The sequence below is a fragment of the Felis catus genome, chromosome X, assembly GCF_018350175.1.
Source record: "Felis catus isolate Fca126 chromosome X, F.catus_Fca126_mat1.0, whole genome shotgun sequence".
Classification (NCBI taxonomy): domain Eukaryota; kingdom Metazoa; phylum Chordata; class Mammalia; order Carnivora; family Felidae; genus Felis; species Felis catus.
The window spans coordinates 11,445,927-11,460,099 of record NC_058386.1 but is presented as its reverse complement, the minus strand read 5'-3'; the positions used below and the strand labels follow the sequence as shown (position 1 = coordinate 11,460,099).

The following is a 14,173-nucleotide window of genomic DNA, read 5'->3' as shown; positions in this document are numbered from 1 at the left end:
AGCATTGGTGAGGATGTGGAGAAAAGGGAATCCTTGTTCACTGTTGGTGGGAGCATAAATTGGTACATCCACTATGGAAGATAGTATGGAGGATCAACAAAACATTAAAAACAGAAATTAATTAAAAATTTAAAAATCATATGATCCAGCAATCCCCACCTCCAGGAATTTATATCCAAATGATATAAAATCACTCTCTCAAAGAGACATCTGCAGTCCCATTTTCACTGCATCATTATTCACAGCAGGCGAGATACAGAAACCATGTAGGTGAGTTCTGGGCTGCAAGTCCCTTCAGAGAGTTGCAGTGGATTGGTTGTGCACTGTCTGGTGTGAAGACAGCTTTCCTTTTCCCTTTGGGGCCTGCGAGGTAAGGCCTTTGTAATTCTCTGGTTGGGCCTGAAAAATCACACAGGTTTTTTGCCACAAGTTGGATTCCTTAGTTTCCATTGTAAAATGGGGACTATAAATGACAGTATACATACAAAATGTTTCGGAAACACCTGACATGTAGTAAACTCTCAATAAGTGTCGGTATTGTTATTTTAATGTTACCATTATTATTATCTTTGACTTAAAACTCCTTGTTGTGATCTTGCATTCTGTAGTAAGAAATATATATATATTTGGTCTTTGTCCCCATTTCTGGCACAGAGCTTCTGTGCTTCCAATTCCAAACCCTTGGAATTTCCTGTGATGAGAATGATGAAGGGTTTTTTTGTTGTGTTAATGAGGTGACTTTTGGACTTAAGGATGTCAGTGGAGCCAACTAGGTGATTAGAGGGTTGGAACTTTCAGTCCCCCCTACTGATTTCCAGGGAGGGAGAGATGGGCTGTAGATTTTGTTCAATTACCAAGGACTAGTGCTTTAATTAATCATGCCTATGTCACAGAGCCTCCATAAAAACCCAAAAGGAATGAGTTCAGAGAGTTTTGGGGTTGTTGAACACATGGGGATTTGTGGAGATGACATGGTCAACACTACAGATGACATGACACTATATACAGAAAATGCTTAAAGAGCACCAAAAATCTAATAGAACTGATAAATGAATTCAGCAAAGTTGCAGGATATAAAATCAATATACAGAAAATCTGTTGCATTTTGAGATACATTGATAATTGATACATTGATAATGAAGTAGCAGGAAGAGAAATTAAGAAAACAGTCCATTTACAATTGCACCAGAAAGAATAAAATACCTAGGAATAATCTTAACCAAGGAGTTTGAAAGACCTTTATGCCAAAAACTATAAAAACATCGATGAAAGCAATTAAAGATGACACAAACAAATGGAAAGACATGCCATGCTCAGATTGGGAGAACCAATATTGTTAAAAGGTCCATACTATCCAAAGCAATCTACAAATTTAATGCAATTCCTATCAAAATACCAACAACATTTTTCCGAGAACTAGAACAAATAGTCCTAACATTTTTATGGAACCACAGACACTAAATAGCCAAAGCAATCTTGAATAAGAAGAACAACACTGGAGATGTCACAATCCTAGATTTCAAGATATACTACAAAGCTATAATAATGAAAACACTATGGTACTGGCACAAAAAGAGACACACAGATGAATGGAACAGAATAGAGTCCAGAAATAAGCCCACATTTTTATGGTCAACTAATCTATGACAAAGGAGGCAAAAATAAACAATGGGAAAAAAAACAGTCTCTTCAAATGGTATTGGGAAAACTGGACAGCTACATGCAAAAGAATGATACTTGACCATTTTCTTACACCATACACAAAAATAAACTCAAAATGGGCTAAAGACTTAAATGTGAGCTCTGAAACCATAAAATTCTAGAAGAAAATACTGGCAGTGACTCTTGACATCAGCCATGGAAACATTTTTCTAGACATGTCTTCTTTGGCAAGGGAAACAAAAGCAAAATTAAACTATTGAGACTATTCCAAAATAAAAGTTTTTGTACAGTGAAGGAAACCAAAAAATTAAAAGATGACCTACTGAATGGGAGAAGATATTTGCAAATGATATATCCAATAAAGGGTTAATACCCAAACTATATGAAGAACTTAACCAAAACATACAAATAATCCAATTAAATATGGGGAGAGGAATGGACAGACATTTTTTCCAAAGAAGACATACAGATGGCCAACAGACACATGAAAAGGTGTTCAACATCACTAATCATCAGGAAAATGAAAGTCAAAACAACAGTGAGATATTACTTCACACCTGTCAAAATAGCTCAAATCAAAAATACAAGAAATAACAAGTGTTGACCAGGATATGGAGGAAAAGGAAACATTGTGCACTCTTGGTGGGAATGCGAGCTGATGCAGCCACTGTGGAAATAGTATGGAGGGTCCTCAAAAATTTAAAAATACAATTACCATACGGTCTAGTAATTCCACTACTGGGTATTTACCCAAAGAAAACAGAAACACTGTTTCAAAAAGATACGTGCATCCTTATGTTTATTGCAGCATTATTTACAATAGCCAAAGTGTGGAAATAACCCAAGTGTCCATTGGTAGGTGAATAAAGAAGATGTGGTGCATATATACAATGGAATATTACTCGGCCATAAGAAAGGATGAAATCTTGCCATTTGTAACAACATGGATGGATCTAGAGGGTACTATGCTAAGTGAAATAAGTCAGCGAAAGACAAATACCATATGATTTCTCTCGTGTGGAATTTTAAAAGCAAAAATGAACAAAGATAAAAGAGACCAAACATCAGACTCTTAACTATAGAGAACAAACTGGTGGTTGCCACTTGAGAGGTGGGTGAGGGGATGGATGAAACAGGTGAAGGGGATTAAGAATACACTTATTTTAATGAGCACTGAGTAATGTATAGAATTGTTGAATTATTGTACACATGAAACTAATATAGCAGGATGTTAATTATACTTGAAAAAACCCAAATGCACATGCCCTTTGACAAAGAAATTCTACTACTAGGAATTTTTAAAATTCCTGAGATATATTTGCAAACTTGTATGTATGTGTATGCATGTGTGTGTGCATGTACACAGTTGTTTACTTTGCCATTTTAGTAATGTCAAAAAAATGAGAACTGAATGGAATTGGTTAAATAAATTGCATGCTTCCATTCAGTGGTGTTCTACGTACCTGTACAAATGGAGGTTGCTCTCTATGCAGTGACATGGAAAGATATCAACATTTTTGTTCAGTCAGGAAAGCAAGATACAGGATATGTATGGTAAATTACCTTTTGTGGTAGAAACTGAAAAAATGTGAGTATGTTTTCCAGTGTGCTTACATTTGCATATATCTGGACAGCTGCATAGGAAACTTTGGGAGGCTAAGTAATGGCCACTATGGAATCTGGAATCTACGATGGTATTTCTATGGCAAAAGATGTGATTAAGTTAAGGAGATCATCTGGATTATGCAGGTGGGCTCTAAATGCCCTCACAAGCACATTTATAAGACAGAAGCAGAGAGTGATTATACACAGAAGAGGAGAAGGCTCTGTGGCCAGGGAGGCAGACATTGTAGTGAGGCAGCCACAAGTCAAGGGATGTCAGAAGCTAGAAGATGCAAGGAGCAGTTTCCTTTAGAGCCCTCTGGAGTGAGCGTGGCTCAGGCGACATCTTGATTTCCTCTCAGTGATACTGAGTTCAGACTTCTGGCCACCAGAACTTTGAGAAAATGAATTTCTATTGTTTTAAGATCCTGAGTTTGTGGTACTGTGTTGCAGTAGCCATAAGAAAGTAGTTCAGAAACTAACAAAAGTTATTACTTCTTTGGAGAATTAGGTGATTGAAACACAGTGGTGGTAGCCAGATTTTTCATCAGTGATCTTTTTATAGTGTTTTGTTTTTTACAAGATTAAATGCATTTATGTTTTCAAAATGTAAACTGTTAAAACATTAATCTCTCATTCAATTCAAAACTTTCCCCCTCTTCCCAGCTCTGGCCTGGCCCCCATTTCTGCAGAGGAGCAGCAAGGAAGAGGAATAGGCTGCATTCTGGACCTTCCTGTGCTCTGCTGTCCTGGCCGGCGCCTGACACGGAGACTTGCGGGATAGAGCAGTCCCTCTGCATAGGTAGCTGTTGGTACCTCTGTCACAGAAGCACATCCTAAATGGAGGTTCGCTATTTCACAGCTTGTGTGTATGAGCTTTTTGGAGATCTTTCTGGAGGCCTCAGCAGTGCCATATTTCATGATCAAGGTGAGAAATGACTTCTTCTGACTTCCTTTAACTCCTGGCTTTTGAATCTTGGGAAGCAGTATCTAGTATCTTTTCCCATACTGAACAGTGGATGCCTTCTCCTCTTAATATTTACACAAACAAAGGAATTCAGTAGATTTTGCAGAACAATGAAGATCAGTTGCAAGGTCACCACCCACCACAGGCACTCCATTCAATGTCTGCCTTAACAGGCAATCTGTCACACAAGCAGTCACAAAGTTCTGCCATTTTGATTTCAAAGTATTTCTCAATTCCATTAATTTTCTTGGCCACTACCTTGTTCAGGCCACATCTTTCACTTGGATTATTCTGGCAGCTTCCTAACGCCGCCTGCCTTTATTACTGCACTCCAATCCACTCTCCAGACGGTAGCCAGAGTACTCTTTCCAAACACAAATCAGATCACGTCACCTCTTTGTTTAAAACAAGTCCAGTGCTTCTCATTGCCCTCCTAGTGAACCCTTGACGTAATTTTACAAGACCTTCATCATCTGGCTTCTACTTACTTCTCCAGCCTTATGTGATCTTCCCTTGCCTTCCCTACCACCCACCTGTCCCTTTCCTTCACTCCTAGTCCTGTCCTCCTGTCTTGCCAAAACAGTTTCTTGCTACCCCCTTGACCTAGTTTGAAGGAGGAGAGAATGTCCCCATGACAAAGAAAAGAAAAATGCCAGGATGCCCTCATTTCCTCTCACTTTGAAAAATTGCATCTCTTCTTATTTTTCTAGTATTCTCCTAAATAAGCTGGAGGTAGCTGGTGGTCACTGAACCAGTCACTTAGATGACTAAGTCATCACCTGTCTTTATGATGACGAGGCACTAGACACCCGTGGACCTCAGCTCTGGGAGTTTCATGGGCCCCGAGCTGATTAAGAAAAGCCCCATTTAATATCACTTTACATTAGTTTAACGTGGCCTGGTTATGTGACTATATAAATTTGTAGCACACTAAAAGAGAACTGGAATAAACACCTTTTAAAATAACTAGGCTAAATAGATAATAAATTATATTAAATATTCTTAGTCCCTGTTATGTTCATGTCATAGGTTATAACTATATGTCAGCTGTATAAGAGAGGGTTAATTTGTTAGAAAGCAGCATTTTCTGAACAAGTGTTTTAAAACATAATGAAAACAAGAAATTAGACACTTTTATTCCTGCTTTACTGGCCTTTATCAAGCTAATACCCTCACCATGGAACTTCACTTTCCATAAGATTTTTTTTTCTCTCTCTTTTAAGGATTTTCTGTAATTGAGACACATAACTTATTACTGAACTGTGGTATGATTGTAGTGTATTTCAAATACATTTATGTAGTAGTTTCTTACCTAAAAATAATATTTCAGTCATTGTAGACATGATGAAGTTTTGAGAATCAAAGCTGCTTATGGTAAAATATCCTAATTTTCTATATCTCCTTTATTCCTTGTAGTAAGAAGAGAAAGTTATAGTAAACCAAACTTATTATGACACCTTTAGTAATGCAATGAATAGAATATTTTAGACACTCTGAATATATATCTAAAATCCATGATTGGGACGCCTGGGTGGCTCAGTCGGGTAAGCATCCAACTTCAGCTCAGGTCATGATCTCACAGTCCATGGGTTCAAGCCCCGCGTCGGGCTCTGTGCTGACAGCTCAGAGCCTGGAGCCTGTTTCGGATTCTGTGTCTCCGTCTCTCTCTGCCCCTTCCCTGCTCATACTCTTACTCTCTCTGTCTCTCAAAAATGAATAAACACTAAAAAAAATTTAAATCCATAATCAACATTAATTTCAGAAAATATTAAGATTCTCATCACTTGGCTTGACATACTTGTGGAATTCTTTTGAAGAAGATTATATAGCTAAGAAGGGAAGAATGCATACAGTATAAAATCATATTTAAAAACTTTTTACATCATTTTAGACTTCTTAAGGGTTGCAAAAATAGGACGGAGTTCCAGTGTACTATTCCCCCAACGTCTCCTTATGTTAACATCTCCTATAATCATAATAAAATTCATTCTAACAATAAAAACACTATTTTCATATAAAGATCTGTATGCTGGGATTATTGCCATCTCTTTTTCTAGTTATCATTTTTTAAGTTTATTTATTTATTTTGGGAGAGAGAGCGCGTGTGCACACGCATGAGTAGGGGAAAGGCAGAGAGAGAGGGGGAGAGAGAGAGAGAGAGAGAGAGAGAGAGAGAGAGAGAATCCCAAGCAGGGTCTGCACTGTCAGCACGGAGCCCGACTTGGGTCTCAAACTCACAAACCACGAGATCATGACCTGAGCTGAAACAAGAGTTGGATGTGTAACCAACTGAGCCACCTAGGTGCCCCTCTAGTTATCTTTTTAAATTTTTTTTCTAGTTATCTTTTTTAGATTTAAAGTTAAGAAGGTAAAATATAGGTCAAATTGTATTTGTGCCCTAGCAAAGGTTATTTATTACCACCACTCTACTTAATAGTTCAGTTATTTCTGATACTATATTTTTATTAGGTTTCATTCATTTATGTGACGTTTTTATTCTGTACCTCCTATGGATTAAACTCTTACAAAGCCCCTACTCTCAATGAACTTCCCTTCTAGGTGGGAAACACAAAATGATAGAACAAATGAGATGGACGATTACAATACCAACATGATGGATGTGATAATGCAATACAGTTAGTTCAATAGTTAAGGGAGCATGAAAGACATGACTCTAGTCTAGTCTTGGAGAATCCACAAAGAGTTTCAATGAAGTGGCTTTAATTTGTGACATGAAGGAGAAGTAGGAAGTATACCAGTAAAGAATGGAAGGAAGATTACTTCAAGCTGGGGAACAAGAATGGGAAAGGCTGGGAAGTGAGAGATGGGGGAGGGAAGGTGAGAGGGGGAGAGAGAGAGAGAGAGAGAGAGAGAGAGAGAGAGAGAGAGAGAGGGAAAGGGAGAAAAGTCTTTGCCAAAAAGGGCAAGTAAATTAGGAGGATAGGACTAGGAGAGAAGGAAAGGGACAGGTGGGTGGTAGGGAAGGCAGGGGAAAATCACATAGAAAGCTTGAGAAGTAAGTAGAGACCAGATGACGAAGGTCTTGTAAAATTACACCAAACGTTCACTAGGAGGACAATGAGAAGCACTGGACTTGTTTTAAACAAAGAGGTGACGTGATCTGATTTGTGTTTGGAAAGAGTACTCTGGCTACCGTCTGGAGAGTGGATTGGAGTGCAGTAACAAAGGCGGGTGGTGTTAGGAAGCTGCCAGAATAATCCAAGTGAAAGATGTGGCCTGAACAAGGTAGTGGCCAAGAAAATTAATGGAATTGAGAAATACTTTGAAATCAAAATGGCAGAACTTTGTGACTGCTTGTGTGACAGATTGCCTGTTAAGGCAGACATTGAATGGAGTGCCTGTGGTGGGTGGTGACCTTGCAACTGATCTTCATTGTTCTGTAAAATCTGAATTCCTTTGTTTGTGTAAATATTAAGAGGAGAAGGCATCCACTGTTCAGTATGGGAAAAGATACTAGAACACCATACTGCTTCCCAAGATTCAACGTTAAGGAGACCTGTAAACATAGGCCAAAAAGACCTCTTTGAGAACTAGGGGTAAGGTGGGCAGTGACATCTTGTGAATATAATGACTGAAGAAAGGGGGCTGCTGAGTAGCTCCCGAGACAACGGTTTTGGAGTTTATGGAGAAGGGCTGGTTTGGGCACAGTCTACGATAGTGCTGGAGGCTCCTTCAGGCCTAACTTCCTGGTCTGTTGTGGTACAGGATGTGGCACTCCTCAGAACCTGAGATGGGTGCTTGACCAGTCTTTCCAGCAGCAGTCAACTGTACAGGACCTGTTCACAACAGCAAAACTGTATGAGAACTCTGTCAGATACCAATTCTCTAGTTGGTCCTCCACTTACATGAAGAAGCAAAGCCATCCTTCCCACCCCGATCCCACTCCTTGTATTGGGTAATCCCTGGAGGTCATGGTCAATTATGGGAAGATGTGATATAGAGGGAGGAAGTGGACTTGCTGCTACCAGGAGGAGTGGAGTCTTGAATTTATAATGGTTCTTATCTGTATTGTGCCCAGTGATGGTGAAAGAGGTGATACTGGTTCTATTTGGGTGTTAGGAGTGAAGGAGAAGGAGGAGTCGAGGATGTTTCTTAGGATTTCGTTTTGGGATCTGGGTCAACAATGACACCAGTCCCAGATGTATGGAATCCCTTCCCCCTCCCTATTCTACACTTGGCTGGGCTTGTATGTCTTTATGCAGGCACTAGACAATAACTAACATTTGCGTAGCAGTTTCCCATTTATCAGGAGCTTTCCCACACATTATTATATGTGATGATACCCAGCTCCCTGAGAAGTCCACCAGGCAATCCACTATTTCTCTTTCTCATGATAAGGAAATGAAAGCTCAGAGAGGTGGAATGACTTGCTCAAGGTAATAATAGAGCTAAGAATTCCAGCTCTGAACCCATTTCTTGTAATTCATTCATTCTCTTGCTCATTTGTATATTCATTCTTTATTTCTTTTTTTATTTTTTTTAACTTTTTTTTTTTAATTTATTTTTGAGACAGGGAGAGACAGAGCATGAGCAGGGGAGAGTCAGAAAGAGGGAGACACAGAATCTGAAACAGGCTTCAGGCTCTGAGCTGTCAGCACAGAGCCCAACGTGGGGCTCGAACTCACGGACCGCGAGATCATGACCTGAGCCGAAGTCAGCCGCTCAACTGACTGAGCCACCCAGGCGCCCCTCATTCTTTATTTCTTACACAAGTATTTTTTGTGTGCTTCCTACACCAGTTGGTGGGCTAATCTCCGGAAATATAAAGATATGCGTAATATCCACCCTGCCCTGAAGGACTTGCACAGGCAGATGTGTTCATGCGTAAGAAAAATGCAAGCAGATTTCTCTAAGAGAGGAGGGGTGTTGTAAGGGCACAGAGAAATTCATGTGAGGCAACTCTGTTTTCCCAGAGTTGGTGTTTCAACTGGCACATGGATGACGTATAGGAGATGTCAGATGGAGGAGAAAGAAAGACACTCCAGGCGACTGCTTTTCCTTATTGTACATTCCATGGTTCTCAGATTTCAGAATCTTGAATGTCATTGAGAGAAGTGTGAAGTTAATGAGACCAAGTTCTATCTTTTATGAAAAATTTAGGAGGAGAGAGCTAAGGATTGAATTGAGGGAGAGCATTGTTTTGTGCAAATGGTTAGATTTAATGAGTAAATTCTTCCTTAAAGGTCTTTTTTTTTTTAAGTGAATTATGCAATAGAAAGAATTATGTTTCTAAAATGGGTAATTTTCTCTATTATATTTCATGGTTTGAACTCAGAATACTGCGTTGTCCTTCAAATTACAAGGCCAGGGAAATAGAAGTGTCATAACTAACAAATATAAAATTGCAGTTGTTTGCCAGAGTAGCGTTAAAAATGTGTTGTTCGAGCAGGTAAAAATATGGTGGTCCTTTTGATCCTTTATGGAAAATACTGTGACATTTCTATGGAAAGAGAAGTTACAAAGTTAGACCTTTCTATCCTAATTCAATTTGAGCACTACTCCTTTCAAAAGTTAATTGGTATACTGTATCATCAGTTCATATCAAACTAAATGTCTTCTGAACTTTCTTGCATCGTAATTTATGTTTTTTCTCTGCCTCTACCCCCATCTCATGGCAACAGCGTATGGGTGAGAGATCAACCCCAACTTCCCTCCCTGAACTCCTACACTGCCTACAGCACCGTCACTAGTATGTACAGGAAGATATCTCCATTACCCCATCTCCACCCAGCCCCAACTTGTCTTTTCCAAGATAGGAATCTATTTACTTTGTTATTGTTAGGAAAAGTAAGATCTTCCTTGAAGAACATTTTTATAAACGGCGAATGAAACTTCAAGGAAACAGGATAGAATTTAGACTGATCTATTGCCAAGGCCAGAACACTGTTGGTGACACTGTACAGGACTCCTATTGTGGTGTAGGACAGAGGCGCTGCTGCAGGCAGGCCATCTGGAGTTCAGTCCTGGCTGCGAGCCTAGCAGTGCACCCTTCCAGGGCATCCCACCTGGCTTGTATCTAGCATGTGAACACCTAGGCCTTTGTCTGAATAAATGTTGGCTGAGTGAATAAGGCCATGGAACAGAGCTCACCTGTCTGGTTCAGTCTCTTTGCCCATTGGAAGCATTCCTTTGAAGACTTCTCTGTCCCTAGAAATGTATTGTTCCTGGGTGGCCCCTTTTCTTTTCACCCTACAGACCTCCCTGGGTGATCTCGCTCAAGTGGTTTGACCTATCATCTATTTATTGGTAAATACTAAATTTAAAATTTATAGCCTCTTTCTCTGTCTCCTTTCCCCTTCCCTCCCTTTCTCTCCTGTCTGCTCCCCTTCTTCCCCTGCCACCCACCCTCCTCAACTATTGTTCTCCATAATAATTGACCCATTACATTCCCAAGAGTTCAACTGTTATCTCAAGAATCTGTGAAGTCCAGGGGCACCTGGCTGACTCAGTCAGTAGAGTATGTTGTAGAGATTACTTCAAGATAGATAGATAGATAGATAGATAGATAGATAGATAGATAGATAGATAGAAGCAAAGTCACAGAAATGTTCTTTTAATAAAAGTCTGAGCTCCTGAAAACCACTATGGATTTGAGCCAGGGTTCTTCTTTGTCCCACCTATTCCTCAGTCTTGTCAGTTCTTCTAGCCAGCAAACAGCTTCTCACATCATTGCTTCTGCCTCATTCTTTCGTCCTGCCTCCACCTCCAGACCTCCTTATTTCAGAGCTTATTCACTGTGATAAACTGTCCATTTGTCTCCCCGACTTTGTTGTATTTTTTTTCCTGTTTTGATTTCGCTATTCTGTTATAAATTAGTCTCCCTAGAACTCTGTTTTCATCATGGTATCTTCTTCCTTCTTGGCAGCTAGTATAGAGTGGCTCTGTGCTCTGTACTAGTGCATACACATTTTCCCTCCGAGTACTCACAGTCTGCCATCCGTGGGCCTCCTGTCACCTGGCAACCCTGCCTCCCATCCCTGAAACTCACCTCTAGACCTGCACAGCCTCACACGTAGCCAGTAATCACATGTATGATTGAACCCTTGAAATTTGTCCTGTAGGCCTGAGGAATTGAGCCTTTAATTTATTTAATTTTAATTGATTGACATTTAGATTTAAAACTGAAGCAGTTTGTTACTGTGGATGTGAACATTAGCAAAATGATTTTTGGTATTTGATTCATTTACTGGAAAACTTTTAAGTATGTTTGGAACAACTTGGGTATATGAATTCATCTTTTCAATTAAAAATTATATGATATCTAAGTGTAGATCAGATGTTTCTGATGAATTTAGCATCCAAATTGAGATATGCTCTAAGTGTGAAATACACCTTATGGGGTGCCCCGGTGGCTCATTCCTTAAGCGTCTTGGCTCTTCATCTTGGCTCAAGTCACGATCTCACAGTTTGTGGGATCAAGCCCTGCGTCAGGCTCTGCACTGACAGCATGGAGCCCGCTTGGGATTCTGTCTCTCCCTCTCTCTCTGCCCCTCCCCTGCTCGTGCACACACCTGTGTGTGCACACGCCTGTGTTCACTCTCTCTCAAAACAAATAAATAAACTTAAAAAAAAAGAAATACACATTGGATGTCAGAGACTTAGTATGAGTAAAAGAATGTCAAATATCTCAATAGTTTTTGTATGTTGAGTATTGTATATTGAAATAACATTTTGAATATATCAAATTTGAGAAGATATATTTTTATTTTTATTTTTTTAATGTTTATTTATTTTTGAGAGAGAGAGAGCAGGGACCCAGGTGTCCCGAGAAAATACATTTTTAAAATCAATTTACAGGCATACTTCATTTTACTGTGCTTCACAGATATTGTATGTTTCACAAAGTGAAGTTTTATGGCAACCCTGCACTGAGAAGTCTTTTGATGCCATTTTTCCAACAGAATTTGCTTGGCTTGTGTCTCTGTGACACAGTTTGGTAATTCTCACAATATTTCAAACTTTTTCATTATTATTCTATTTGTTATGGTGATTTGTGATCAGTGATTATGACTCACTGAAAGCTCATAGGATGGTTAGCAATTTTTAACAATAAAGTATGTTTTCATTAAGCTTTGTACTTTCTTAGACATAATGCTGTTGCATACTTAATAGACTACAGTATAGTGTAGACATAACTTTAATACTGGGAAACCAAAACATGTATTTGACTCACTGTATTGTGATCTTTGCTTTATCATGGTAATCTGGACCTGAACCTGTAGTGTCTCTGAGGTATGCCTGTAATCTGTTGCATTTTGCTTTCCTTAATGGGGCTACTAGAGAATTTTAAACTACGTGTGTGGTATGCATTATATTTTTATCAGACAGTGCTACTCTAGAATAATTGGGCCATTTTCTGTATTCTCCCCTCCCTTCAACTTAGATTTTTCAGGGCAGGCTAAATTTTTAATATTTCCTGTAACCACCGTCTCCTACTTCTTCATAAATAACTCGTACTTGTGAGATAACCTGTACAAATGAATACTTTAGAAAACGTGCTTGAGGCTTCCATCCCTTTCAAGTGTTTTCTCATCTTGTTCTTTGCATCTGAGACATCTTTGTTTTCTTTTCCAAAGTCTGTATATTCCCTGGGTCCAACACGGGTGACCTGTGCCACCTTACCTCTGTGCATCCTTGACCATTTGCCATGAGTTGATGTTTCTTATATCTCAATTTCCAGAGCACCTAGAGTTAGTTTCCACATCCTAAGACTCGTTGCCACACCTCACACTGCTTTGCATTGCTCTGATTTCTTGCATGTAAATTGTTCCTTCCCTTCCAGACGGCTTAGTCACTTGAGTCAGGCATCGTGCTTTCTCTCTTCTTTGACACACCTACCAGATGTAAACTACTTTTTTTTTTTTTAGAAACACAGAAGCTCAGTAAGGATCAGTTGATTAGTAACTCAGTGCAGGAAAATTCGGTATAGTCGAAGTACATCCTTATTGAGTTTCCAAATATTAAATTTGGCAATTTTAATTAAGAAATATGTTTATATTTTTTAAGATGTGCCATTGTGGAAGAAGAGCTTGCCATCAAGTCAGCCAACTAAGGCTTTAGTTCCACTTCTTCTCTGGGCGCCTAGAAAACAGATTGGCTAATCTCTAAGGTATATTGCAAATTACATATTTTATAAGTCTATGATGGAAATCTTTCTCAACTGCTTTACACAGTACTCTGAATTTTTTAAAATAGAACATGCTGAACAGAAATTAGCATTTTTTAAAATGTCAGAGTCATTATTAGGAATGTCAATTATTATGCACTGACAGTGTGATGCAGCCAAGGGGTTATTGTGATATGTGGGGCTGCTTACTCTCCAGAGCATGTGGTTTTTATTTTTTAATTAATGTTTGCCATTTAATTTCCTCTTTTAATGTCAGACTGTCACCCGTCACTTATTGCTGGTGCCAGTTCTGCCTGTATTAATACCTTTCCTGTCCTCATTACACCTAATTTGGGACTTCTAACCTAAGGTTATTTGGGGGAACCCAGTAATGATAAGCTTGTTTGACTTATGTCTGAAATTGGTCATTTAGTCCCTCAGCAACCATTTACTGGGTGCCTGTACCTGCGTGTGAGGCTCCAGATGGTGCAGGGGCTAAAGAATTAATAGTTTATGAACTCTCTTGATAACCTTGGGGGATTTCCCAGTGAGAAAAGTATCTGAACTTTAGTGCAGAGCTTCTGCAGGATTTTTTCTTCACTTCTCAGTTTCCAGTCCCTTTCCTGATGGCCAAGTTTCCCAGACAAGACACCTATAGGTAATACGGGACTTAATAATAACAGTGCTTAATCAACACGGGAAGGAGCTCTCCCAAGAATAGGCAAAGAGACACATGAGAAAGGGCAGAAAGTCCAGAAATAGATTGCATGTATATACGGGAACTGGGTTTATACAGAAGTAGTTTTCCAAAACAG

General features: G+C 39.3%; 1 protein-coding gene across 2 annotated transcripts in view; it reads left to right on the top strand.

Moving 5' to 3' along the window:
• FANCB (FA complementation group B) overlaps window positions 1-14,173 on the top strand; it is a 74,637-nt gene that overhangs the window by 46,316 nt on the left and 14,148 nt on the right. Inside the window, exons 10-11 of one of the 2 annotated variants that reach the window (XR_006593343.1) lie at window positions 3,931-4,192; window positions 13,259-13,361. Coding sequence is in view for 1 of the 2 variants with exons in the window: in XM_045051294.1 (XP_044907229.1) it covers window positions 3,931-4,104 (174 nt within the window). In the remaining variant the exon portion in view is untranslated. Of the gene's footprint in view, window positions 1-3,930; window positions 5,416-13,258; window positions 13,362-14,173 lie in introns of those variants that run through there. The other variant, XM_045051294.1, reaches the window with a different exon arrangement.